The sequence below is a fragment of the Mastomys coucha genome, unplaced genomic scaffold (genome assembly GCF_008632895.1).
Source record: "Mastomys coucha isolate ucsf_1 unplaced genomic scaffold, UCSF_Mcou_1 pScaffold3, whole genome shotgun sequence".
Lineage (NCBI taxonomy): Eukaryota > Metazoa > Chordata > Mammalia > Rodentia > Muridae > Mastomys > Mastomys coucha.
Genome location: NW_022196909.1, coordinates 33,010,696 through 33,037,699, shown reverse-complemented (window position 1 = coordinate 33,037,699; position 27,004 = coordinate 33,010,696). Strand labels below are relative to the sequence as shown.

General features: G+C 44.6%; 1 protein-coding gene across 2 annotated transcripts in view; it reads left to right on the top strand.

Annotated features, from left to right (window-relative positions):
* Nucleotides 1-26,647, top strand: part of Arid5b (AT-rich interaction domain 5B) — a 188,559-nt gene extending 161,912 nt beyond the window's left edge. For both annotated transcript variants that reach the window (XM_031346803.1, XM_031346804.1), the window contains 2 exons: nucleotides 16,729-16,927; nucleotides 20,306-26,647. In XM_031346803.1, the coding sequence (XP_031202663.1) occupies nucleotides 16,729-16,927; nucleotides 20,306-22,471 (2,365 nt within the window). In that variant the 3' untranslated portion in view covers nucleotides 22,472-26,647. The remainder of the gene's footprint in view (nucleotides 1-16,728; nucleotides 16,928-20,305) is intronic.
* Nucleotides 26,648-27,004: the final 357 nt, after the last annotated feature.

The window sequence follows — 27,004 nt, the reverse complement described above, 5'->3', positions numbered from 1 at the left end:
GGAGAGAGAGAGGGAAGAGAGGGAGGGAGGGAAGGAGGGAGGGAGAGGGAGAGAGGGAGAGGGAGAGGGAGGGAGAGAGAGAGATTATGTATATATGTATGCATTCTTTTGCATGTGTGTGCGCATACATGCATATGTTTTAATAGTGTTCATGCACACACTGAAATCAAGATACACCTAGTTAGTGGAACAAAGCATTCTGGTAAAAAAAAAGTTAAAATGCTAACATTCAATTTACTGATTACTTTTCTCAAAGTCCGTTGGTAATCCAACTTTGACCTACATTCATGACACCCACTGTGGGTCATATACAGCATCCTTCATTAACTCTTCTTGACACAGTAGGTGTTCATTATGTTCCCTTGAAGTTCAAGGGCATGTTTATCGGTATCTTCATGGCCAGATAACAAAAGTTAGAATGTTTGTTTTGGAATAATTGAAATAAATTGAGTTGGGTTTAGTACCTCGTGAAAAATTCCCATAGAGTATTCCCAAGAGATTGTCTTGGCTCTATTGTAATCCGGAAAGATTCTTAAAGATCAGTAATAGATGTTCAAATTACCACTCTTGGCAGCACTGATATATGTGTGTGTGTGTGTGTGTGTGTGTGTGTGTGTGTGTGTGTGTGTGTGTGTATGTGATTTCTCTCAGTACTTAATATCAAAGCTCACACATTCCTGTTGCCCACTGTACTGGACACTAATCCCTAGTAAATGTCTCCTGCTCGAGGGCCACAGTGCTACCATAACCTACTTATCTTTGGTTTAGGAGCCTCTAATCAAATCATGGCATGAGAGACATAAAAACATACCCTCTCCTCTTCAAAAGTTCCCAGCACCCAAACCATTAATCTTTAAGGGGACCCAATGACAAATAAAACTGGCAAAAGGAGTCACATGGCTGCAGCTAGCCTACTTCCTTGACAAATGGGCACAGTCCATTAAGTACATTTCACAAAGTATCACATGATCAAGGGCAGGTAAGAACTGGTTTAGAGAGAAGGATTGAATGCAGGGTGTGTGTGTGTGTGTGTGTATGTATGTGTGTGTGTGTGTGTGTGTGTGTGTGTGTGTATGTGTGTTTCATTTTTCTTTAATGAGGTGCATGGGTATTTTGCCTCTTATATGTGTGGAGGAGCCTACAGAGGCCAGAAGATGGAGTTGTATCTCCTAGAACATGAGTTATGGATAGTTAAAAGTTACCAAGTTAAGTGCTGGGAATTGAACAACTTCTGGAAGAACAACTGGTATTCTTTTTTCTTTTGTTGTTCTGGGTTGTTGTTGTTGTTGTTGTTGTTGTTGTTTTTAGAGACAGGGTTTCTCTGGGCAGCCCTGGCTGTCCTGGAACTCACTCTGTAGACCAGGCTGACCTGGAACTCAGAAATCCACCTGCCTCTGCCTCCCAAGTGCTGGGATTAAAGGCATGCAGACACTGTGTCTGACCACCAGCAGCACAACTGGTATTCTTAAATGCTGTGCTGTGTCTCCAGCCCCTGGGTGTTTTCCTCAAGAGGTTTTGTCAGTGACACAGTCTTGACTGGAATGTCCAGATACTTTTAACGTACCTCACTGAATGATTTCTTTTTTCTTCTCTAAGGTGTAGTAGATTCCCAAACGATGTAAAGCTGTCAACTTGGGAAGCCCTAGAGCAACCACAACCCATGGTGAAAGGTTTTAAATGTTTCTTTTCGTTTTCTGAATTTGTAGGATCAGGCTAGACATTCTGTAAAGTTTTGGTCTCCCCTTGGATTACATTTTTCAAGAGGTATGATATATTCCTCCAGTTCTGGAACGTCTTTGGTCAGCGTTTGAGTTGGGGGCAGTGAGTAGACTGGAAGCCATGTTAAATTGTCAGCAGTGAGAATTTCCTGTAGGACGTGTCTTGAACAGAAGAGGGTGGCTTCAGTAGTTGGGGGATGGCTTCAAGTGCTGGTATGAAGCGCTGGGGAACATTGAAGTTGATCTATGCAGGTTCCCAGGGCTGGGATGAGAAAGGTCATTCAGGCTCTACCCACAAGTTACAGGGTTGTGCCTGGAAGAGTTGGAGTTTGAGAGAGCCTTTCAAACAGCAGGGTACCGCTACTGACTGTCTCAGGGAGGAGTTGGGGGTGGGGAGGCTGGCTAAAGTTGACTCTGTGTGCTCAAGGGCTTCTGAGACTGATGAAAGAAACTGGAGCCTAGAACCAATGGTTCTACTGTTGTCGTGTGACACTGTGTCTGACCACACCAGCAGGTGTGTGCAGAGTTGGAAGTCTGGGGTAGTTTTGCATCGATAAGAAGCTCTTGGCCTTTCTTTAATAGCTATCTAGAATGCTTCAGCCTTCTGATCAGAATGCTACAAACAATTAATAGTATTGCTATCTAGATATTAGATATCTATCTATCTATCTACCTACCTATCTATCTATCTATCTATCTACCTATCTATCTATCTATCTACCTATCTATCTATCTATCTATCTATCTATCTATCTATCTATCTATCTATAGAACTCTATCTATTAGATAGAGTTTTGCTATCTAGACTACAAACAATTAGTAGTTTTGCTATCTAGGTATTAGATATCTAGATGTCTATCTATCTATTAGATAGAGTTTTGCTATCTAGATTGCTTCGGCCATCTGATCAGAATGCTACAAACAATTAGTAATTAATAATCATTAGCTACCAATATTTGAAGATCAGATTTTAAATTTTTTTAATGTAGACTATGCATACATTCATACCACTCTTTTAAACCAATCATGATTGTACTGGTTGATTTTTGGCAACTTGACACAGGTTTAGGTATCTGGGGAAAGGGGGATATCTTTCGAAGAATTGTCCTCAGTAGATTGTCTATGGCGTTTCTTTATTAATGACTGATGTGGAGGACCCAGGCCACAGGGGCTTGCCCACCCCTGAGAAGGAAGCCCCAGGCTGTATAAAAACAATTGTAAAGGAACAAACTGTACAGAATAAGTCAGTAAGCCGCACTCCTCCCTCTCCTGTGCTTCAGTTCCTGCTTCCAAGTTCCTGCCTTGAGTTCCTGCCTTGAGTCTTGGATGATAGACTATGGAATGTGCAAGACAAATGGACCCTGCCCTGCCCACCCCCGCCCAATTAATTAGATTAATTGCTTTTAATCTAATCAGGACTTTTTAATCACAGCAATACAAAGCAAACTATGACAATGTCCCTTAAGGGATCACCAATAATCCCAAGGGTCATAGTATGGAAGAGAGGCGGGGCCATCATTCTGTGAATGTCCTCTTCACTGGTTCTTCCAGAGGACAGAGGACACTCTGATCAGGTCAGGGACTTCAACCAAAGAAGAGGCTGGCCTCCTGCCAAAGCCTTACCTTCAGATTCGTTCATGCTTGTCAGTCACAAGTTTCGTGGCCACCCAGGAAATGGCTGGCTGCTTTGGTAAACACGCACCATTTTTCAAGAAGCTTGGGAAGTCGAGAGAGAGCTCAAGAATTTTGTGATGACTTTTCTAAAGCCTTCCAGAGATGGGCCAGAACCTCTGAAATCCTTCCTCCTCTACTGCTGTGACATCCTCTTATTTCTTATTTGTGCGTGCGTGTGTGCGTGCGTGTGTGTGTGTGTGTGTGTGTGTGTGTGTGTGTGTGTGTGAAGCTCAGAGGACAATTTTTAGGATTGAACTCAGGTCACCAGGGTTGATAGACTTACCTGCTGAGGTCCCACATTATTCTTCGAGGCTGGGTCTTTTCATCTATCTGGCTCAGCTGGCTAGCCAGCCGACTCCAAGGGTCTGACTGTCTCTGACCCACAGTGCTGCGTGCAGTCAGTAGCACACCGCTACAACTAGGTTTTACGTGGGTGCTGGGTTTCGAACTCAGGTCCTGACACTTGCTGAGCCACCTATCTCCCCAGCAGCTTCCCCATGGAAAGAATAATATTCGTTCCCTTCTAATATAAGGAATATTGTTTGCCTACTTCCCTCCCGCCTGCTTGGCTTCCTTGGACAATGATGGAGGAGCAGATGATCTACATCACATTATCTACTGCTGATTTTTTTTTTTTTTTTTTTTATGCAGTGCGGTTCGTGGTTCCAGGAAATGTTTTTGTTTTACTACAAGAAAAGGAAAAAAAAAAAAAAATTGCCAGTTCCTCATTAAATGTTACTTGTATGTTATTAGTTGGGCACTTTAGGTTTATTAATGAGTGCAATAATAAAAGTAGGAGCCGTGTGGAAATGAATCAATGGGTGTTTTTACTTAAGGCAGAGCAGAGATGTACAGTGGCTGTGAATGCCTCGCTGTCTGTCGCTGAGGGCCCTACTCGTCCAAACCTGTCTCTGATTGGCTTAAATAAAATAGGTTCAAGCACTTCATAAAAATGTCTTTGTCGGCCTGGTTTTGCTTCGAAACCGATTCATCTCTGTCAGTGTTTAATATTAGTGCCAGGCTCCTGGCCAGAGTCCATTAGTACTGTATTTAATTGTTCATGTTACAGATGATTAGCAATATAAAAAGCCTTCGTGTTTTCCCAGCGCGAGGTTGTTGCTATGTAGACGTCTCAAACTCGGCAGAGCTTATGAAATAGGACTGCTTTCAAGAATTTTTTGCTGAGATTTATAGATTAAATTACTCTTGATGAGAACACTAAGACATGTCTGTGTTCTCCCGGGCAAAGGCTCTTCTGAGGACCACGTTTTCTTTCTTGTCCAGCCCTGAAGATACTCTAAATTGCTTTTGTTGTTGTTGTTGTTGTTTTTATGGAGTAAGAAACAAAAACAAAATGGCTACTTCTGTGGATTTTTTTTTTTTCTGGAATAGTAATTCATTTTAAAGGCTTTGTTTTCATATGCAAATTTTCTTTTTTTTTTTAAATGTTTTTGAAGCACGAGGAAGGGGGGATCTTTACACAAAAATACGAGATGACTGGTTTTAATTTTCTTGAATGAATTACATGCTCTGTTTGTGCGGAACACATGAAGTTGTTATTAGGGATTTTAAAAAGGATCATCAGGGCTAACGCTCCTTGTGGTGTGCTTTCCTAAGGATTGAGAAAATCAGAATCAGTCCGAAGCAAAGGTATTTGTTTGTGAGGGAAATGAGCGTTTACACTTCACCTTCTTGCATGCATAATATCCAGTTTCAAATTCTAACCTTCTGCTTCTTCCGGAAGAGTTCCATGGAAGGTCAAGACTCAGTTACTCCAAAGTGGCTCAAACTGCTTACTGTAGAGTGCCTTAGCCACACCCAACCCAGAGGCAGGGGGCAGAAACTGAAGGAGAGACAGCTCACAGGGTCCCTCCCGCCACGCTTTTCAGAAGGTGGTGGGGGCAAGATGCGGGGGGAGCTTTGTGCTCTGAGTAAGATAAGTACTGTACTCAAAATCAGACCCCCAGATCTCTCAGCTTCTAAAATACCTCAGCGAATCATAACTGGGCCAAAAGCCAAGAGAAAGGAAGTCAAGGTGAGCTTCCATTCCATCCATGTCTAGGACACGAGTCCATGTATCCTTGACTTCCTTCAAGCTGATAAACACACAGTTGATGGTACCCCAGAACTATGTATATGTGTATGTGTATGTGTATGTGTATGTGTATGTGTATGTGTATGTGTATGTATATGTATATGTGTATGTGTATGTGTATGTATATGTATATGTGTATGTGTATGTGGTACATGTGTATGTGTATGTGTGTGTGTATGTGTATGTGTGTGTGTATGTGTATGTGTATGTATATGTATATGTATATGTATATGTGTATGTGTATGTATATGTATATGTATATGAGGTTCCTAAGCCGCCCCTAAGCTGCTCTAGCTTGTGACCCCTCTGTGAACTGTTTGTTATCAGCCCATCAAAAAAGCTTAGTGAACCATGACAGCTACAGGTAAGCTTTGTGAGCTCACTTTGGTTCGGAGCAGAGTAATTTTATTTTCACTGAGTCTAATTAAAAAGAAAAAGAGCCAGGTGGTGGTGGCACACGCCCTTAATCCCAGCTCTTGGGAGGCAGAGGCAGGCAGATTTCTGAGTTCGAGGCCAGCCTGGTCTACAGAGTGAGTTCCAGGACAGCCAGGGCTACACAGAGAAACCCTGTCTCGAAAAACCGAAAAAAAAAAAAAAAAAAAAAAAAAAAGAAAGAAAGAAAGAAAGAAAAAGAAAAGAAAGAAAGAAAAGCAGAGCTTGCCTTGCGTGTGTCTTTTGAACTTCTCTTTTCCTTAATAACTCTTTTTAGTATATTTTACCCAAGTGGCAGAAGGGAACAAGTTAAATAGCAGTTAGAAGAGTAGCCCTTTCCTCTGGTCGTCGGCTATGTGTTGTTTCGCACCGTGGTCACAGACTCCGGTGGCGTTGATACGTGGATGCACTGTGGGCAGAGACTGCTGAGGACGCCATAGCTTCTGGTCCCTCACCGGACAGCAGCCTCCGGCAACCACCGCAGGTTTGTGAAAGCTGCAGAAACTCCCGGTTTATCTCACTTATCAAGATGTCTGACTCACGGGGCTAGGGATGACACTTCGATAGTTGAAGGCTTTAGAAATCAGATGTGTGATAGCTAGAAAGGCCAAGAGGCAGCAGAGAGGCAGGAGGTTTCCACCCACACAGTGAGCCACCTTCCTGTGGGCTCTAGCACTTGAGCTGGATCTTAAAGAGGTAGGTAGGCTGAGAACTTGAGTCCACCATCAAACGGGAGAACTCAACTGTCTTTAGGGCAGGGAGCGTGTGGCATCACCTCCCCCCCGAAACTTCCCGAGACTCCCAATTCTGCACCATAGACGACGTGGTAATAAAATGAGTTCGAATGTCATAGGAAAGGCAATCCCTTTTAGAACATGCCTGTAAAGGAGTAGAGAGTGAGATGACGATTTCTAAGGCCTGGTGTCCCCAAGCCTGTGACTCAGAGGCAGGTGAGGACGCTTTGTCCTCACTCTCCCCAGAGATTTGATCCAATGGGTAGATTACTCCATCCCTCACCCAGAGTGGAGTTGCCCATCAGAGGGCTTGCAATCTGCCTCCTGGCTGCCATCTTGTTCATGGGAATCCATGTGAGCAGACTCGTCCTTTCCTCTCTCTAGAACACTGCCACCAAGCATGCTCTCCTTGTCCCCTCAATATGAGAGGTCCAGCTGTCCCTTACTGACGCAGTTAGCGAGAAGTGCCAAACTCAACTTGCTGCTCTGTTAGAATAGCTGCTCTTGGCCTGCCTGTATCCCCTACCCCCACCTCCCCGGGTTTACCCCCTGGATGGACCAGAATCTGGTCGCCGTCCACCTCCCTCACTGGAGTGACCTTTAATCATCCGTCAAGAATTTCTGCACACAGGCCAGTCAGGTAATTTCATCCCGAGAGCCTCACACTTTAGATCGCTAGGCATGCCTATAATGTTCTGGGAACTTCCCAATGCCTGGATATTTCAAGAGACTCAAACAAGACTCTAGCCAGATCTCATAGTTTAAACTTTTTTTTTCCTTTCTGTAAGCATAAGCAACAGCGTCTGAAAGAAATCTCTATTTAAAAATTCTTAAATTTGCCTCTGGGTCTGAGCTGTAATGAATGGAAGTTGGAGTTTATGCTGTTGAGTGTAGAAACAGCCCGAGGCACACACTCTTCAAGCTTGTCTGTCTGCTGTGCTAGAAGCCATGGTGACTTCCGTCTCTGCCCTCCTCCTCTGGAAAAGCTTGCCAGTCGGTATCTTTTCCATGCCCGAGTCTTTTATTTCTCCTTTTCTTACCCACCCACCTCTCTGCCATTTGGACTTGAGAAACTCTACAGGTCCACCCAAACTTTCCTGAGAGCTCTCATCAAGCCTGAATTTAAATGTGAGAATAGACTACAGTGCCTTACCCCCTTTTCCTTGTTTAATAAACAAGAGGCTTGTGATTTCTCTCTCCTCCGGGTTTTATCATTAAGATTAAGAAACCGCATTCTCAGGCTTGCCACTGTACAAACATCTTTTCAATTTTGAGAGGAACAGACACATGCTTTCACAAAGGATCTATTGAAAATCCAGAAAGCATGTTTCCAAGAGAGAAAGCTGTGGGGGGGGGGGGTGGAGGAATCAGGGAAGGCTCAGATGACAAAAAGAATGTAATTGTTTACCATTAAAATATATCTTTAGCTTGGCCCCTGAAAAACCTCTTGGAACATTGTGTTTTGGTTACACGTTGTTACAAAATTTTGTCCAAAGTCATGAATTGCTGGAGAAACGGGTGAAGGTTTCAGAAGCCCTGGCATGGGTGGTGGCTTCTAGCATGACCGGGAGTTAGTGTGATAGCCCTCACTGGGAGTCAGTGTGATAGCCCTCCCTGGGAGTTAGTGTGATAGCAATATGGACTCCCACCCGCCATCACTTGTGGGATGCATAAGATGCTTGTAGACTCGTGAAATGGTGTCTCCTGCCCTTGAATTGGATCCATGCCACTCCAGTCAGAGCTAGTCGTCGAGAAGAATCATTGCTACCATCTTTTCTGTTGTCTGGCACTGCGGAGAACTGGGAGCTCTTTGTGGTCGGCCCATCTTCTGCAATGAGTATCATAATCTCTGGGGCATGGAGTCAACCAACCTCTTGAAACCTGTTCTAGATTTTCTCAGTGTGGTCTTCATTTGACAGCCATGGAAATGACATTGGCCTAGACAGAAAAATCCTCAGACATAGCGAACAAGCATCGCAAAGCCTAGCTGAAAAGAGCTCCATTAGAAAGACCACGGGAAACAATGGTCCCGCTAACATTAAGTGATGGAGGGAAAATTTCACAGAGAAGCCATTCTTCAGTCTCTCTTACTGTTTATAGCAGATTGGGCCTCATAAACAAGATCAACCCATCCCGGAGCATCCTGGCATTCCTGTTGTTGCGTAGGTCAGAAAAGGAATGTACCCTTCTCCCAAGCTGTGGGGTTGCCTCTGGTGTGAGGCATTGACCCTTTCTTGGATGGCCACGTGGGTTCCATGGGCCTGTCGCCTCTGAGATGAAAGGGCTCACCCCGGTCTCTTAGACAGTTTCATAGAAGCCTAGAATTTTCTTAACCTGGACAGATACGATCAATTAGGATATCTCCTAACAAGATTATGTCTCAATATGAAGATGGCCACCTGGAGGCTGAGGCAGGAAGCTTTGCCTGGCAGACCTGTGTTTAATTCCAATTCCAGGACTCAATAGCTGGGTGCTACTGCCTCGTTGAGGGTTATCCAACCCAATGACGGTACAACATGACATTGTCATCTACAAGTGTGTCGAGCCACATTCCTAGTTATCCTGGGATGTCTACTGCCTGTGACCCATAGGTCAGATGCCTTGATTCAGTTCTGACCCTCGTTTTGGCTGCCCATAAAATGAAGGCAAAATAATATGTGTGTGGCTAGCTCTCTTTATAAAGGTCGAAGGGGAGACATGCAAAGCCCTGGTATTAATAGCGACTTAATATGGTGGCTGCTATTGCTATTATAATGCGTAAGCTATATATAATGATAACCTGTGCCTGAGTATAACTTGGTGGTACAGCACTTACTGGTATGGACTAGGTCCTGGGTTCCACACATAACACAGCATAACTGATCTTCTCTCTGCCTTTCCACCCTTCCTCTACCTGCCTCAAGTCCTTATAACCCTACTTCAGAGCGCCCGCCATCTTTATCTACCTACCTCTTCCACACTGGCTCACCTCCATAGAAGCCACGCCGTTCTCTTGCCAGGTTTCTGAATAACACAACCTCTTACCTTCTTCTCAGTCTAGCTCACAGGCACTCTCGGGCGATGCTGAAGGTATCGTAAATAACAGTAGGCCCAAGGACAAAGGCCTCTCACTCCCTGTTCCAGGAGAGTCTGGAGGGTCCAGAAGGGTCCCAGCAAGCCCTCTCATTCTGGTCTTTCCCAAGGAAAAAAAAAGAAAACTCCTCTGACAATAGTGGGTTTTTTTTGTTTTGTTTTGTTTTGTTTTTTTGTTTTGTCCAGAAAGATAATAGACTGTGTATCTTTTATGGTGTCTTAGCGTGGAGCACAAGTATGGTCATTTGTGTGAACTTCCGTTTTAGCCAGGGTAGCACTACCCGCTTTTAGTAACTCTTAGGCAGTCTCCCTCAGGTACTCTGTGTTGTATTCCTAACATTCATCTCCCCACTTGGTTGAGTTCTGCCCGGGACTGGACACTCCATTGTTTTGATGCTCAGTGGATGCCGTTTGCCTTTTCCCGGTGCTGGCTGTTCTCCCCCAGGTCAATGGCTTCCGCTGTTTTCATTCCTAGCCCCTTCCCCGCAGCCCCCACATTAACTTTTTTCTTTCTTACCAAAACTAACACCATAATATGGAAATCTTGGTCAGGACCTGATCCTTCCTCGAGCATAGTTGTCCCCACTGAAGGGACCATCTTCTCCACAAGGTCACAGAGTGCATGTGTGTACATCTGAGTTCTGGTCTGTTTCTCTGGTGCCTAAATGCGGTTTGGGCGTGGTTTCCCCCCCCCCCCCCCGCAGGTGTGGTCTCATGCCTGGAAAGGGGGTGGGCAGCGCACATGGGCAGCTCTTCTGTGCTCTTTTGTACCTTAGCGAGTATGTACCCTCTATCTCCCCAAAGGGAAAAAGGCAATTCTCCCGGTCCATATTTGATGAAAGATTGCTTCCCATACTTCACTGTGAAGTTATATTTTCAATTTCTGGCTCAGAAGGGAAATGTCTGGCCAAGGCTTAAAATTTATCAAGCCTGGAATCAACTCAGAGATGTAATGAGGCCATTTGGGGTCAGATCAGGTCCAAAGCCCCAGTAGAACAAACAAGTTGTTTCTTTTCTTCTGCCACAAGGAAACCCTGCTAGCATTAAGAGTAACGGTAATGTCTTTCACCTAGGGTACACGCCAGCCTTATTATCTCTGCCCCTTACCTGTTCTGCTCCAACATTTATAGCAAATTATTTACACTTGCATGTTTTAAAGATGGTTTAATACTGTGAGCATGCCTCTGAGCCAGCTGGGGAAGGCTTGAAATGCAGACACACCCTAAAGACGCTCCTCCACTCCCTTCCTTAATTCTCAAAATTGAATCAGTTCCGGGCATTATTGTAATATCCTTCTCGGAGCTCTCTATAAATAGATGGATCATCATTTATTTCTCCTCTTAAGCACCAATTTGTTAAATGTTTTGGTCCAAAAGTTCAGTCCTACCATACAAATATGTACCGATTCAGGGGACATCCTGGCTACTCGTTAGGATGAGACAGGGCAGGCATTGTTTTGTTTTTTTGCTTCCTCTGCTGACAGGGAAGGGAGGGTGTGTCACTTAATAAATATGAAGGCCCTTTCTTTTGTGCAAAGTATAAATGACAAGGCCTGCAATATATACTTCTGATGCCAGCCTGCTGGTTTCGGTCTTGAGAAAGAGAGGCAAGGCCCCGGAGGATTGCAAACTTGGTAAATATAAAATTATCTCTCTCGGTGTTTTAAAAAAATAATAATAATAATAAATAAAAGGGAGAGAGAGTTGGCGAGTTGCCAGACTCCTTACATTACAGTAATAGATTTGCTGACCCCTGGCTTCTGCTGTAGAGAAATGTATTGAATATTTTATAATATCAGACCAAGGCACATCTAAAAACCTAGTGTGCTAAGCGCCATTCTTCAACCTGAGATTTAGCGAAGCCACAGTTATTTTCCAGCCGGCAGTTTCTCATATGATGGTTAATTTACCGTCTCAGACATTAATAAATCAAGGTTATAATGCCATTGATTTGTTAATTTTAACTTGGGTTGATTCTTAAGTCTCCCTTTTTTTTTTTTCTTTTAAAGGAGGAAGAACAAGGGGGGGTGGGAATCTGTCTTTTCACAGTGACTGAATTTAATAAGGATCTCTGTGATAGCAAAAGGCTCCCCTACTGTTTCTGCTTTGAGGTGGAAAAATGTTATTCTTGTATTATTCTTGGGGAAAACTAAAAATCTCACGCTGCTTCGAATCTTATGCCTGGGAAAAGCTGTTATTTTTTTTTCCCCCCTTAATTCGTGATGGCTTACCTCACATCCATTAGTGGCACCGTAAATAAGCAGATTGCTAATCTGAAATAGGAAATCTAGACAATTGGAAAGACCCATTTATCTCCCCAGCTTTCCATCTCTAACCTCAATGCAGATGGGGAGGGGGGTGAACCTATACAGACTGACTAATGAATGTGTTTCTTCTCTTCTCTCTGCTTCTACCCAACCCAAGACTCAGCCTACATTCTTTTGAGTTGCAGCACAATGAAAATATTTCTCCTGTGTAATAGACACATTTTTTTTCCACGGGGGGTGAGGGGTGGGGGGAGAGGGGCACATACTTGTTTGCTTTTTATCTGTACCATTTCAAAGCTGATTAAATCTTCACTGTCCTACAAATATTTGAGAAGCCGTCCTCCGAGAGGCACAGGCATGTTGCCTTACATTGCATCCTTTTATAGGATACAGGCCTGCATGGCTTCCTGTGTTGGGCAAGGCTGGTCTCCGAGAAGCTAATCTGTTTTTAACGGGGACATGTGTACGTGGAACGTTGAAACATTCAGAAACTGATCGGAGCTCTCGTCCCCCGGATGCTGATGAGAAAACTTCTAATAATCAGACGATAAAGATCACATCCTGTGGGGGTAATTGGGCTGTGCACCATGACAGAAGAAGTTGAAAAAAAAAAAAACAGAACAAAACAAAACACTCAAAGAAGTCACAAGAAGCGGAAGTCACTGTACCAAGCCGGGCTTGTTTATGTACTGTGTGGGAATGTGCCCTGTTCTTCAACACTCATATTTCAATTATTTTTCTGTTTGAGTGCTGCCTTTCTTGTTTTATTTTGGGAGCTTTTTTTTTCTCCCTTTCTGAGCAACTCTAATTATATTTCAATGACTTAGAAGTAGGGGAAAAAACCCACGCATTCAGTTGACCTACACACACACTCACACACACACACACACACACACACACACACACACACCCCTCTGGAAACCTTGAACAGGCAGAGCTTGTATTTGGCTTGAGTTTTACCCTTAGTCATGCCTCTTCCCAGAGACAAGAAACATTTAATTCCTGATTTCCTGCCTTCTGGCTTCAGGCCTCTGACCAGCAAAAGGGAAGGTAGACTTTGGTACCACTGGAGTCTTGCCGGCTGCTAAGTTGAGTCAAAATGAGAGAAGACGATAGGAGTGGGGTGGGGGACAGGATGAAAATACTGCCCAGCCTCATGAACTTGCAAAATTGTAAGATAAAATCAAGTTCTTCCTTGATGTATACTAGAGAGATGGGTTAGCACGAGACTGTCAGACCCCTGAGTAAGGGTCTTCCTGGACTCCCAACCTATTCTGTATGTTCCTTCCTGCTCCTCTCCCTCCTCCTTTTCCTCCTCTTCCTCCTCCCGCTCCCCCTCTTCCTCACACTCTGTACAGCCATTCTCAAGAAAGAGAGCCTCTCGTGATGTCACCATCTCCATTAGACAAGAGAAGAGGGTTGGGGGAAGGGAGGTACCACAAATGGCAAACGTTGGAATACCAGGGCTTCGCAGCTCCTTGGTTCCCATGGCAACAAAACAAAAGCACAACAAACCTATCTGTCCCAACAATAAAATGTGTTTTCATTAAAATCAATTTAAAATATTTTTCCAGCTCAAAACATTCAATGCATTTTGCTCCTGGTTGGGGGAAAAAAAAATCCCTTACTTTCCAATATTGAAAAGGGGATCAAGTCTCAGGCTGAATAATGCAGAAGAGAGAGGAATTGGCGTGTGTTAGGGGGGTGGTAGGAGTCGGAGACTTTAGAGATGAGACAGAATAGATTCAAGTATGAACAAGACTGCTTTTTCCCCCTCTCTTCTGCATAGTTATGCTTTTCATTATATAAACACGCACTGTAATATTATGGTGGGAAGCAGGTATTTGGCAACCATATATTATTTTAGTAAGTCTACATGAAGAGAGCCGTTTCCAGTTTTAGCAGCTGTAACGTGTTTAAACTCGGGCTGTAATGGGATCTGAAGATAACTATCCCCCATGGGTTGTGTTGATCTTTGTGGCTGGCCCAGTGCCAGACAGAGGCCTCCAAAGTATTACCCATGCCTCTTTGCACATACCTTGTCTGTGCATGCTCGGTAAACAGATCTGGGTCCTAAAATACCATAAAGCCTCATTTGACTTTTTTCCACGACGTGCTTGCTTTTGTTGTCGGTTTCTCAGATGTCCCCAAGTCTTTACTGAGAAACCCGGAACAGTGCTGTATATTTAAGTAGCTAATAGACAAATTGCATAATCAGAAACCAATTTTAAGATACTCAACAAATATTCCAAATCAGGATTCTTGGGGGGTGGGATGGGGGAGATTCGGGTGTCTTAGCTTCAAAATAAAGGATTCCTAATATTTGAGCAGACTACTGTTGCTTCTAAGCCAAGTACATTTTCTTCGTTGAATCAACTTGTCGTATTTAAAACAAACTATGTTTGCTGTATTAAGGTTCATATTTTGAAGGCCGAGCCTTGTATTAATCCCACAGTGAGTCATTAATCATACCAAATGCATTAGAAAAACTTTAATCACTGGATTGTAATGCAACCCGTGCCTTTTAATTACATCAGCTCTTTCCCCCGGTTCAGATCAAGAGCTGTGTTGCAAAGGGAACAGATTAAAAACAGAACTGTTTGATGTCTCTCTTTTTAGAGCAATTTTATGCACTTTGTTTTTAAAAGTTATGTAATTAAAAATGTTCGGAATTTTTCAGCCCTCTGATTTTTCCCTACTCTGGTGGTTAGCTGGCTTCCTTCTGGCTAAAGCCCTTTCTAACTTGGCACCCACCCCCCAAAAACAGACCTTCTCCTGCTGGGTGGGATTACCTGTCCCTTCAGGGAGAGAGAATACATCTGTCTTGGCCAAACTGAATATGTTTCCTCTCGACCTTTGACCGCAAGTGCTGGTCTTGAAGGTACAGCAGCAGAGAGATGTCAAAGCCAGTATTATAGATTGCATTTTCCCCCCAGTGGTATATATTTATTGAACCTGAGGTTGAGTGTCGTGAAAGCAATTCCTTTCTACTGGGTTGTGGCAAGTCTACATGTTGAGGTAAATAAAAAATGAAAACTGTGAGCAGAGATGCAAGCATATTCAAGCTCCAGGTCTAACAGATCCTGTGACTCTTCCGTAGGCTCACGGTTTAATCTTGGGAAACTGGTGTTGAGGATGATGAGGGTGACAATGGTGACGGCTACAGTAATCTGAGGAGATATGGCTTGGATTATATCGAATGATTTTTTTTTACCATCTACCTAGCCTGTCTTAGAATAGGAGCTGGATGAGGTCAGAGGCTCAGAATATTTGGTTCGTGGCTGTATTTCAGTCTCTGGAGCAGTGCCTGGCACAGAGTGGATACTTGATAAGCATTTGACTTAACTGTAATTGAACAGCAGCTGTCACTATTTTCCTGATGTCACCGGCAATCAGCCAAGCGCTTGGGGCCATTGTGACAATGTCAACCTTGGCTCCCTCTGTTTGTGTTCTTGATGTGTCAGCTCTACCGTAGAACCAAAAGGATAGAAGTCTTTCAGAGAAGTTTTCTGGAGACCAGATAAGCAAATTTCACTAAGAGAGTAGATTACATCGAGTGAGTCTCTGGTGTGTATACATGACACACGGATGTCGCCACTCAACAAGTTACTTATGCATGGCTTGGCTTTGCCTGCTTTTAGCTACCCTGTTGGGCACCAGGCTGTAGGGAAATAAAGGGATGGGAGAGACCCACAGCCAGCCAGAGCTTGGAGACGCTGGACGCTGGACGGGGAGACTGCCTCCGGGTGGGCGTCTGGCTGCGGAAAGCCACAGGACTCCAGTCCGCGGAGGGTGGGAAGGAGCAGTCCCGGGTCCTTGGGCCACATGGAGGCCAAGGATGACAGGTTCTAGCTCTTGGGCATCACAGGACACCACGGAAGAGCTAAGAACCGGTAGGGCTCCCCACCCCCCACCCCCAGTGGCAGTGGCCCCAGGCTGAAAGGAAAAAGGGGGGCAGGGAGAAGTCGCTGGGTGGTTCTCGAGTGAGCGAGAGTCCTTGGTCCAATCTGGGGCTGGAAATGCTAAGAGGCTTTTCTGCGGGAGATTAGACGCGGCTCTTTAGCGGAAGGCCTATAAGCCATTGTTCCAGCATAGCAAGTCTAAATGAAAGGAGGACTGGGGGTGGAGCACTGCCAGAATACCAGGAGCTTGGGATATTGTCTACGAGACTGATAGCCACAGGATAACGGAGTTGAGGGCTGGTGGTGTCAGGCACCTAATATCTGGGGGCGTAGCTCACTGTTCTGTCCTTTGTAGAATTTTCTACTGGGTCTCCAAAGTAAGCATCGCTCAACCAGAACTACCTTTCATGGCCCAACAGTACCCATGGTCAGCCATCTTTGAAAGACAATATTCACCTTGACTTGTTGGGGGAGAGTCACCTGTATATAACTTTTACTACTATAATAGGTTGTTCTAATTGTTCTACTTTGTTAATTATAGCTGCTAACCTCTTATTCTACTTAATTTATAAATTAAGCATTATCAGGTATTTAAGCACAGGGAAAGTATAGGATACGGAGAGAGCTTGGTACTAATGACAGTGAGCATCCATGAGGAGTTTTCCCCTATAGAACAAACTCCACAGCAATGATGTCACCAAGCTCCAGATGATGTCACTAGGGGCCATACCGATGATGTCACTAAGCTCCATACAGATGATGCCACTAGGCACCATACCGATGATGTCACTAGAATTGGCCAACCGATGACGTATCTCTTCTGCCTTCCATTAAGGTTAATCCTGCCATACGAAAGATTTATTAAGGGGGAGGAAGATAAGCCTCTGCCGCCAATCAAACCTCGGAAACAGGAAAACAATACGCAGGAAAATGAGAATAAAACAAAAGTCTCCGGAAACAAACGCATCAAACAGGAAATGGCTAAAAACAAGAAGGAAAAAGAGAATACCCCGAAACCCCAAGATACACCTGAGGTGAGTCGCTGCGCCCCTTGCTGATGTCAGCCCAGGGAAGACACTTCTTGGCGGTTTCATAGCCAGATTATTTAACGACTTGATGTGCCCTGGGAGGGGGGGTGGGAGAGGGGGGGGGAGCAGGTATCAGAGAGAACAAGGGTTAATAAAATCTCTGGGTGTCTCACTGAGGTTTCTCTCCAAAATTTTAGGGACATTCACTTCTCATTCAACAGCCTTGAGTTGAGATCAATTTAGCAACATCTTTGGTCTATATTGGTTATGGGGAAATTACGAAGTGATTCCACAGAAACCGTAATTATCTCTCCTATTAATAGATGGTTTCTGAAGCCAGGCAGTGGTGGCGCACGCCTTTAATCTCAGCACTTGGAAGGCAGAGGCAGGTGGATTTCTGAGTTTGAGGCCAGCCTTGCCTACAGAATGAGTTCCAGGACAGCCAGGGCTACACAGAGAAACCCTGTCTCGAAAAAAAAAATGAATAAAAAGAATAGACAGTTTCTGGACCTTTTAAATGAAGCTTCAACCCTTGTTTTTCAATAGAAAGCATGTCTGGTAGCATCCAGCTAACCAAGGAGGCTCATCTGGGCTCTGTTTCAACATGAACAATCAAAAATCCAGCTGCCCATTTAAAAAAAAAAAAAAAGCAGTTACATTCAGAGACAGTATGTTCTAGGATTCAAGCCCTGAGGGAATTTGGGTACTAGTAGTCTTCAACAGTCTCTAAAAATCAGGCTTATAATGAACATGTTAAAGATAGCTTCATTAACTACCAGTTTAAAACATTGTCACACACATACACACAGAGTCACACACAAACTCCCAGATGATTCTTTCTTTAAAAGATGATATTAGGCCAGGCAGTGGTGGTACATGCCTTTAATCCCAGCACTTGGGAGGCAGTGGCAGGCAGATTTCCGAGTTCAAGGCCAGCCTGGTCTACAGAGTGAGTCCCAGGGCAGCCAGGGCTACACAGAGAAACCCTGTCTCAAAAAACAAAAAACAAAAAACAAAAAAAAAAGAAAAGAAAGAAAGAAAAGATGATATTAATACCTTGCTTTACTGGAGACTGAACTTTGAGCCTCAGGTTTTGCACATACTAGTGAAGTGTTCTACCAATACCATCCTGCATAGTTGTTCACTTTTTGGTCAGAGACAGGGTCTCCGTAAGTTGCTGAACCTGGCCTTGAACTCATTCTGTAGCACAGGCAGGACGTGAACTCACATCCTCCCATCTCAGCCTGAACCAAGCCATGAAACTTAAGTTTCATGATCTTTAAGCTCTACCCTGTAAAAGGAATAAAATACAAGATGTTGCAGACATGCAAACATTTGTAAGTTTGCAACAGAAATGGCCCAGAGGAAGGAAATTCCAAGTTAAGACTTACATTCCATTCCTTCTTGATTCTGGTGATTTATCACAGGGCTTTGGATTGGCCAGTTCTATTAGATAGCAGTTGCACAGCACAGCCAAAGCACCAGCGGATGCTTGGAGGATCATGAGGCCAGCTGACCTTTGAATGGCTCCAACTGGGTGGGCAAACTTTAAAAACAGACTTTGGGAACTGTGGCAAGGATTCCCGAGTCCACCCATGGAGCCCCTTAGCCCAGGAGGTGACAATTTCCAAGAGCAGAGCAAGCAGCCTAGCTCCGAAGAGTTCCCCTGACCTCTGAAAGCTGTGGCCCTCCCTGTTCTTCCACAAGGAAATTATTCCAGTGCCAAGGATTCCCCTTTCCTGAAGTGGGCTCTGGGCATCTGGAGCATCCAAGCCTGTCATGTGACGTCTTGACCTCTCCACCTCTTTGAAAGCATACATACATTCAGTAAAGAAACCAGGCCCACCAACTCCACAGACCTATATTACGAACTCAGCATACCTGTGAGTCAGGTTTGGGAGTTGCATTTAATGCCATGTTACAGTCTTTGATGTTTTCTACCTGACGACTGATGGCGGTGGAGGAGGCGGGTACGAGTCTGGTCAAATCCACCCTCGGGAGGGGATTGATTACAAAGTACAGAGTGAGACCCAGGTAGCTCAGAAAGCACAGTCTTTAGAGAAAAGAAACAAATGCTTTTTCTTTTGTTGGCCTAACTTTCAAGTCCCCGCCCCCTAAACCAGGTTTATAGACAGACGTGTAAGACTCCAACATAGCTGAAAGCCGAGGTCACAGAAACTCTGAAGGACTCTTTTACTGTCTCTTATTTTCCTGTCTCTTAATGTATAAACTTTTAAGAATGCAATCTGTACTTTAAAAGACAGTTACTATGCAAGAAGAGGGTCAGACTGTTGGGCATCATATATGCCTGGCAAGCAGGGTTATCTTCATGTAAATTTGAGAGAAAAAAAAAAACATGCACAAAATGGGTGTGAGTCCTGGAAAGTACTTTTCCTAAATATCCCCCAAACCATCATTTTTACATCTTCCTCCAAGGTCTGACTCAGTTGGTGGTTTTATCACAGCAGAAAAAGTTCTAGTAATGTGACTGGGCCAAAAGAGTGAGGACCAACTCAATCCAGATGTTTTGTGACATTCTTCTTGTGCAAAGGCTTGTCCATCAGCTGTATCACCACCCTTATAAAAGTTATCGCTTTTATGACTTCATAGTAAATGGCTTAAATTGTGCCAATACCTACTACAAATAAGAAGTATCCATCCCATTGACTAAATAGAGAAAAGCTATATTGGACGTGACGTGTCTACCTGAATTATGTTCATTTCATTTTTGGCTTTGTTAGCAATGAGTTTGGTGTGCCATAAAAAGACTTAGAATATCCCCTAAGCCTGGATGCACACATTTCCATCTGCATATGTCTTTGGTATTTTAACAAAACCAACACATTGAATTGTTCTAAGAAAAAAAAAATGTGTAACTGTAGCTGATTTCCAATGGATCCCACTGAACTCCTTAGGAAGGGATGGTTCTTAAGGAAAGGCCAGGAATAAATCTTTTTGTTATTGACATGGGGTTGGATTAATTTTTGAGATAGGTTAAAAAAAAATTTCTAGGTAGCATCATAAAATGCAACATGTAATTTAAAACCTATTTGGATAATTGACTGATTTGACAAGAAGACAACCCTTAGAATTAAACTAAGTATCAGAACAGAGTGATCTGATGTGTCAGTACGTCACTCTACTGTTTTGATAGGTGTCGCATAAGGGGCTGAAGCGAACACGCTTATTTCCCTGAATGTCTCTGTAATTTAGATTTCTTTGTTTAGAGTCATGATTGAGGAGTAATAAACCCTACAGAAACTTGGTGAGTTGATTGACAAGCCTGACTTCAAGGATAACTGCTGTGTGTGATACTTTGTTTCCTAATGAAGTATGCCAGTATGCATGGTTCTCTTCTAACCGTCTCCTACGATGTTTCCCCAGGTCTTGTCAGAGCAAAGGAAGGAAGACGAGACGTTAAACCAGAAAAGCGTCCCAGAGCCTCTCCCTGCTCCGGAAGCAAAGAGAAAACCAGAAGGGCACAAGGATCTTGGAGCGAGGGCCCCAGTATCCAGAGCAGATCCAGAAAAGAGCACTGAAACTGACCAAGGTTCCAGCAGTGAGAAAGAGGCGGAGGAGGTGGGAGATAAGGGTGCCCCTCTGCTCCCAAGCCCTCCCTTGCCTCCGGAACAAGAATCAGCTCCTACCCCTGGGGCTGGCAAACAGCCCCTTGCCTCTCCCAGTACCCAGATGGACTCAAAGCAAGAAGCCAAACCCTGCTGCTTTACAGAGAGCCCCGAGAATGACCTCCAAGGAGCGCCCTTCTCCAGCTTCCCTGCCGCCAAACCACCGCCCGCAAGCCAGAACGAGGCAGAGGAAGAAAAGCTCCCTGCCATGGCCAATTACATTGCCAACTGCACTGTGAAGGTGGACCAGCTGGGCAGTGACGACATCCACACTGCCCTCAAGCAGACCCCGAAGGTCCTTGTGGTCCAATCGTTTGACATGTTCAAAGACAAAGACTTGACGGGCCCCATGAATGAGAACAGCGGGCTTAATTACACACCCCTGCTTTACTCCCGGGGCAACCCCGGTATCATGTCCCCACTAGCCAAGAAAAAGCTTTTGTCTCAGGTGAGTGGGGCCAGCCTCTCCAGCAGCTATCCCTATGGCTCCCCGCCCCCTTTGATCAGCAAAAAGAAACTCATTGCCCGGGACGACCTGTGCTCGGGTTTGTCCCAGGCCCACCACAGCCAAAGCTCTGATCACATGGCCGTCAGCCGGCCATCCGTAATCCAACATGTCCAGAGCTTCAAAAACAAGACCTCTGAAGACAGAAAGGGCATCAACGATATCTTCAAGCACGACAAACTGAGTCGGTCCGACGCTCATCGCTGTGGCTTCTCCAAGCATCAGCTTGGCTCCCTGGCAGACTCCTACATCCTCAAACAAGAGACGCAAGAGGGCAAGGATAAACTGTTAGAGAAAAGAGCCGTCTCTCACGCCCACGTGCCCAGTTTCCTGGCCGACTTCTACTCATCCCCGCATCTCCACAGCCTCTACCGACACACCGAACACCATCTTCATAACGAACAATCCTCCAAGTATGCCGCTAGAGACGTGTACCAGGAATCGGAAAACGGCGCCTTTCTTTCTCACAAGCACCCGGAGAAGATCCACGTCAATTATCTCGCATCTCTCCACCTGCAAGATAAGAAGGCGGCGGCTGCGGCGGAAGCCTCTACGGATGATCAGCCCACAGACCTGAGCCTTCCCAAGAACCCACACAAACTAACCAGCAAAGTCCTGGGCCTGGCTCACTCAGCCTCCGGGTCCCAGGAGATCAAAGGCACCTCCCAGTTCCAGGTCATCAGCAGCCAGAGTCGAGACTGTCACCCCAAAGCCTGCCGGGTATCACCCATGACCACGACGGGCCCTAAAAAATACTCTGAGTCACTTGCCAGGTCAGGAAAGCCTCACCAGGTGAGACTGGAGAACTTCAGAAAAATGGAAGGCATGGTCCATCCCATCCTGCACCGGAAGATGAGCCCACAGAACATTGGAGCTGCTCGCCCGATAAAGCGCAGCCTGGAGGATTTAGATCTTGTAATCGCCGGGAAAAAGGCCAGGGCTGTGTCTCCCTTGGACCCAGCCAAGGAGGCTTCTGGGAAAGAGAAGGCCTCCGAACAGGAGAGCGAGGGCAACAAAGGAGCCTACAGTGGACATTCTGGGGCTGCATCGGAAGGCCACAAGCTCCCTCTGTCCTCCCCTATCTTCCCAGGTTTGTATTCTGGCAGCCTGTGTAACTCAGGCCTCAACTCCAGGCTCCCGGCCGGGTACTCCCATTCTCTGCAGTACTTGAAGAATCAGACGGTGCTTTCTCCTCTCATGCAGCCCCTGGCTTTCCACTCGCTCGTGATGCAGCGAGGAATTTTTACATCGCCGACAAATTCTCAGCAGCTGTACAGACACTTGGCCACAGCCACCCCCGTAGGAAGTTCCTACGGGGACCTGCTGCACAATAGCATCTACCCGTTAGCTGGTATCAACCCTCAGGCTTCCTTCCCATCTTCTCAGCTGTCATCCGTACACCCTAGCACAAAACTGTAAGCCTCGCTGTGCCCGGCATCCCCAAATGGTGTGGTCCCACGCTCTAACCCTTGGAGGGCTGGCTCGCAAAGTTGGAAGTCAGTATTCCTTCTAATCTGGTTTCGTGCCAGCCATAGAGGTGAACCCATGTACCTACCTTTTCGGGGACAACCCTAGCCTGACTGGCCAGTTGTGACCTCCCTTCCAATCCAGATGGCCTTAGGGCCTCTGGGTCATTTGTCTTTTCCCGTTGGTCTTGTGAAGGTTATCTGTGGTCTATCCTAGAAGAACGCGGAGGACCCCATCTGAGTTTGGATGGTAAGGAAGCAACTTGAGCATCAAATTGAAGGTGGGGGTGGGGGTGGAGGCAGGCTTTTTCAAAGGCAACCGGCAAGAAAGACTGGCAAGTAATAGCCAGGGGACGCCCATCTTTTTACATCAAACTCACCAAGTTCAATCAATGCAATGTATAGTAAAACTTAAAGAGACCTTTCATTCTGACACTATTAATCAATCCAGAGAAGGAAACACTGTTAAACTGTATATATTCGCTTCTTAAAGCTACCCACGTCACTGTTAACTCACCTAATTTATATACAGGTAGTTGTGTTTTCCTCCCAGTTTCTTCTTGTTCCTACCCTGAGGTTTTTGTTTTTTTGTTTTGTTTTGTTTTGTTTTAGTTTGTGTATGTTTGTTTATCTGTTTGTTTTTTTAATTAAACAGTATCCTTTCTCTTTGCCGGTCTTCTGTTTTGTTTTGATTTGTTCTGTTGTTCTGTTCCATTCTGTTCTGTTTTGTTTGTAAGGCTGACTGACTCTTCTAGTTGTCAATGTGTATTTTATCAACCCCCACCTCACCCCGCGCCCCACCCCCGCCCCCACCTCCCCCGCCCACCACCACATCTTCTTTGGAGCAGCTTTGGGGTGGTCAGGTTATTGTTTACAAATTGAAGCAAATGATTTTAGTGGAACGAACTGTAAAGAACCCCTGGAGAACACAAGCTCGCTTAAAGCCTGTGCCTTGGTGGGTCTGCGCCTCGAGAATTCTGTCCCTCACAAGTGGGACGGATAGTCGAAAGAGTTTAGATACTGCTTCCCCCACCCCCATTCCCACCCCCACCCCCACTCCCAGCCAAATGCTTTGCTCTAAAGTATTGGATTATGTGAAATTATTAAGCATTGCACTCACCTTATCTAGGCTGTGAACCCATCCTACATACCAGAGAATTCAGAAAACAAAAACTTTGTTGGTGAAAAGCCACTGAGTGGACCCACTTAATGGGCTCAGGAGGGGTTTTAGGAATTTCAAAACATAGGACAAGAGCCAGGGTAATTCATGCCGGTGCTGGAATTGCACCTTTTAAACGGTCTGCAGAGAGGGGGCTTGGAAAAGGGTAGTGTGTGACTTCTCCAGCAGATGGGGGAGCTATCTAGGTCTGACCCACTGGGCATCCCAGCCAGGCCTTGGCCCAATCAAGGGACAGGGTGATTGTCATCATCAGCTGGCTTCATGGGTTTCCTAACAAGATTCTCTCAAGGAACATCTTAGAGGAATCATTGGATGACCTGTTTCTGAAAGAAAGCCCATCTTCCTTGGGTGTCTAGGGCCTGGGTTTGATGAGTATTTGTTACCCGTAAGGTGGTTTGTATCAAGTTTTTCACCACGTGGCCCTACTGTCTGCTTTGGAGGTCTTTTGACTGGCACTCTTTGACAACGGATTCCATTTGCTCCCAAAGCACAAAATTCTGCTAGGCGTAGCAAGTGGGTCCTTAGAGTGGATTCTCGTTCCCATCTGTACCCAGCCCTGCTGAAAGCTTCTTTGATGGAAGTCCACAGAGCTCTGTCCCCTTCTCCCCTAACACCAGTAGACTATAGAACCATAGTTAACCAAGTCTCTCTCTCTCGCTCGCTCGCTTTCTTTCTCTCTCTCTTTTTACCTCTGACATATTTAAGTCTATGAAACTTGATGACGGTTTTCAACATCTCTGAATAGGTAACTGAACTACAAAAATAATCAAAACCAGTGACCGTGAATCTACGGCTCTTATCGCAAAGCCATGCATGCCATTCGTTCATATTGAAATGTCCTCATGATATGAAGCCAAATAGTCCCATGTAGTAACATGCCATCCAAAGGTGGAAACAAAAGAATGTAGCGACCCAGTGTTTAAGAGTTCCATTCGCTTCAATTAATTATTTACCTTCCTGTGGAATAATATATATGAATATATATTATATATTTAATAGGACCATAGATAGATTAGTATAAAACTTAGCTCATAAATGTGCACACGCAGATTATTCTGCTGTAGCACAAGAAAGGGTGTGTGTGTGTGTGTGTGTGTGTGTGTGTGTGTGTTGGGGGTGGGTCTCACTTCCAGCCAGCATGATACTGGCCAGGACAGTTTGAGAAAAGTGACACTAGATTGAATAGCCACAGGATCAGAAGAGGAGAAAAGGAACCAGGGATTCTCTAGCAGACATGGGCTGGATCCAGACATGGTCCCTGTGAGTTCATTTCTCAATGCAAAACGGCAATGTCTGTCCCCACACAAAAATACCCCACCATCACTACCACCACCAGCTCACCCTTTTGCAAGATGGAGTGATTGTTACCCTCAGTGCGGTGATTTTTCAATGTGTTCACCGAGTAGGAATTCAGTCACGCCATTTTCAAACAAGGTCAACATAGTCCATATTTTTTTTTTTTCTCATCTCTTCTGAGAGGAGACTCGCTATTGCTGTTGAAGGGAGCTGGGGCCCTCCGAGAGAAACATCAGGACAAATGCAAAGACGTGGGGGCAGGGGTTATTTTCCCAATAGAAGTGGTGTGTTATTTGTTTTCAAACTCCAAACAGAGATCTTGGAGATCTTTCAAAAAGACCATTGAATTGCTCATTGGCCGAGAAGGACATTTTTTTTAAAAGTCTTAAAATCTGGCTTTGTTTGCATTGTTTGAGTTCAAGGGGCCTTATTATTGAATGGCGTTACACAAGCCTTTCTTTTTTGCAAGCAAACCATTGTTATTAGTTGTCCTGTAAAGGAAATTGTGGAATCCAATTGGCACCGGAGTCCTAAATCCATTTACCAAGCGCGGCTTCCGAGAAATGTTGCAATTCAAAATGCTCCAAGCCCGTGAATTGTTGGGGATTTGGAGATTCTAAATAATATTTAAAAAGATGTCATCTCCAGGCAACTTCAGGGTCTCACTTTTGGAAATTCAACTTAAAAATAAAATAGAAAGTAAAAATAAAAATACAACAGCCCAACCAAGTGTTAGGTTTTAAGTTTTGTTTTGTTTTGTTTTGTTTTAGTAACTGATTCAAACATGTAGTATTTGCCACAGGTCAGACTGGTTTATTTCCTAGCTAGAAGCTCCCAGTTTTACTTGTTCATCAGGACATCTATATAGAAGGGTTTGTCTCAGTGTTGAATTCACACAGCTTTGCGATCTGGTGCATGATTCCTTAGGTACTGTATTTCACTGTGTTGGTGTGTCTGATGGAAATTTCAAGGTGGTCCCACAAAAAAATATATATATATTTTTATGTAGTGTGCCTTCAAAGAGAACCATTTATCTCTCTTCTCGTGTTGTCCCACTAAGTCACATTTGGTGGTGGCCAGCCAAGTCCCGTGTGGTCTAGTCTGACTCCTTATCCCCAGCTGAGAAAGGAATGGCAATGGTTTTGCCCCGTTGAGACCCACACCGCTGGAATAGGGACTGTGAGCACTTCCGCTCCGGTGTTGACTGTTGATGTATTTGATATTCTGCTTGTCTCCCTATGGCGGAAAGAACTCTGAAAGAAAAAAAAAAATGGCAGCATAATCTCTTGGCTGTTTATACTTTTTTAAACTTCTCTGTTGTTGTAAATATTGTACACTCTGAGTAACCCCAGCTATGTAACCTTGATGCTCCGTAAGGTGATATTTGTATATAGCAACCTGGCCCAGTGATGTTATATAATTTCCCAATGGAGAGGTTATTGAGTATAGCCTTGGCGTCGAGTTTTAAACACTACCAGAAGAATGCTGAGCCAACTATAAACACTCAATTTTGTATGTTTTCCAAATTGTACTTATTACCGCTTTTGATACTGTATTCTGTGCCAATGGTTTCCCAATCACATAGCAGGCAAGAGATATTTTGTACTTTTTGATCCACTGTAATATTTAATAAAAAATGTTACTTTCTGTTTCTTTTGGGAGTGTCTGTCTCTTATTCCTGGGGAGCTTTGGAGGCCAGAGCAGAGGACTTCCAGTCTCTCTGGTCTCCAAGTTGGAGATGGTGATGATGATAATGAGCTTGACTCATCATCGGGAACCTACTAGAAGCTTCCTTCGACTATGAATGGTTATGGCTGATTTACTGATGAGAAAATTACAGTTTAGATAGGTTTCCACTCGGAAAAGAGTATCTGACTAACAAATGGTAGAGTCAAGATTTGAACTTGGCCAGGGGAGGGTGGGTAGGAGGAGGAAGGGGGCGGGGCTGCTAAAAGTCCCCATTTCCTAAGCTGGCAGGTCACATAAAGTTACTGTTTGTTGATTTAGTTA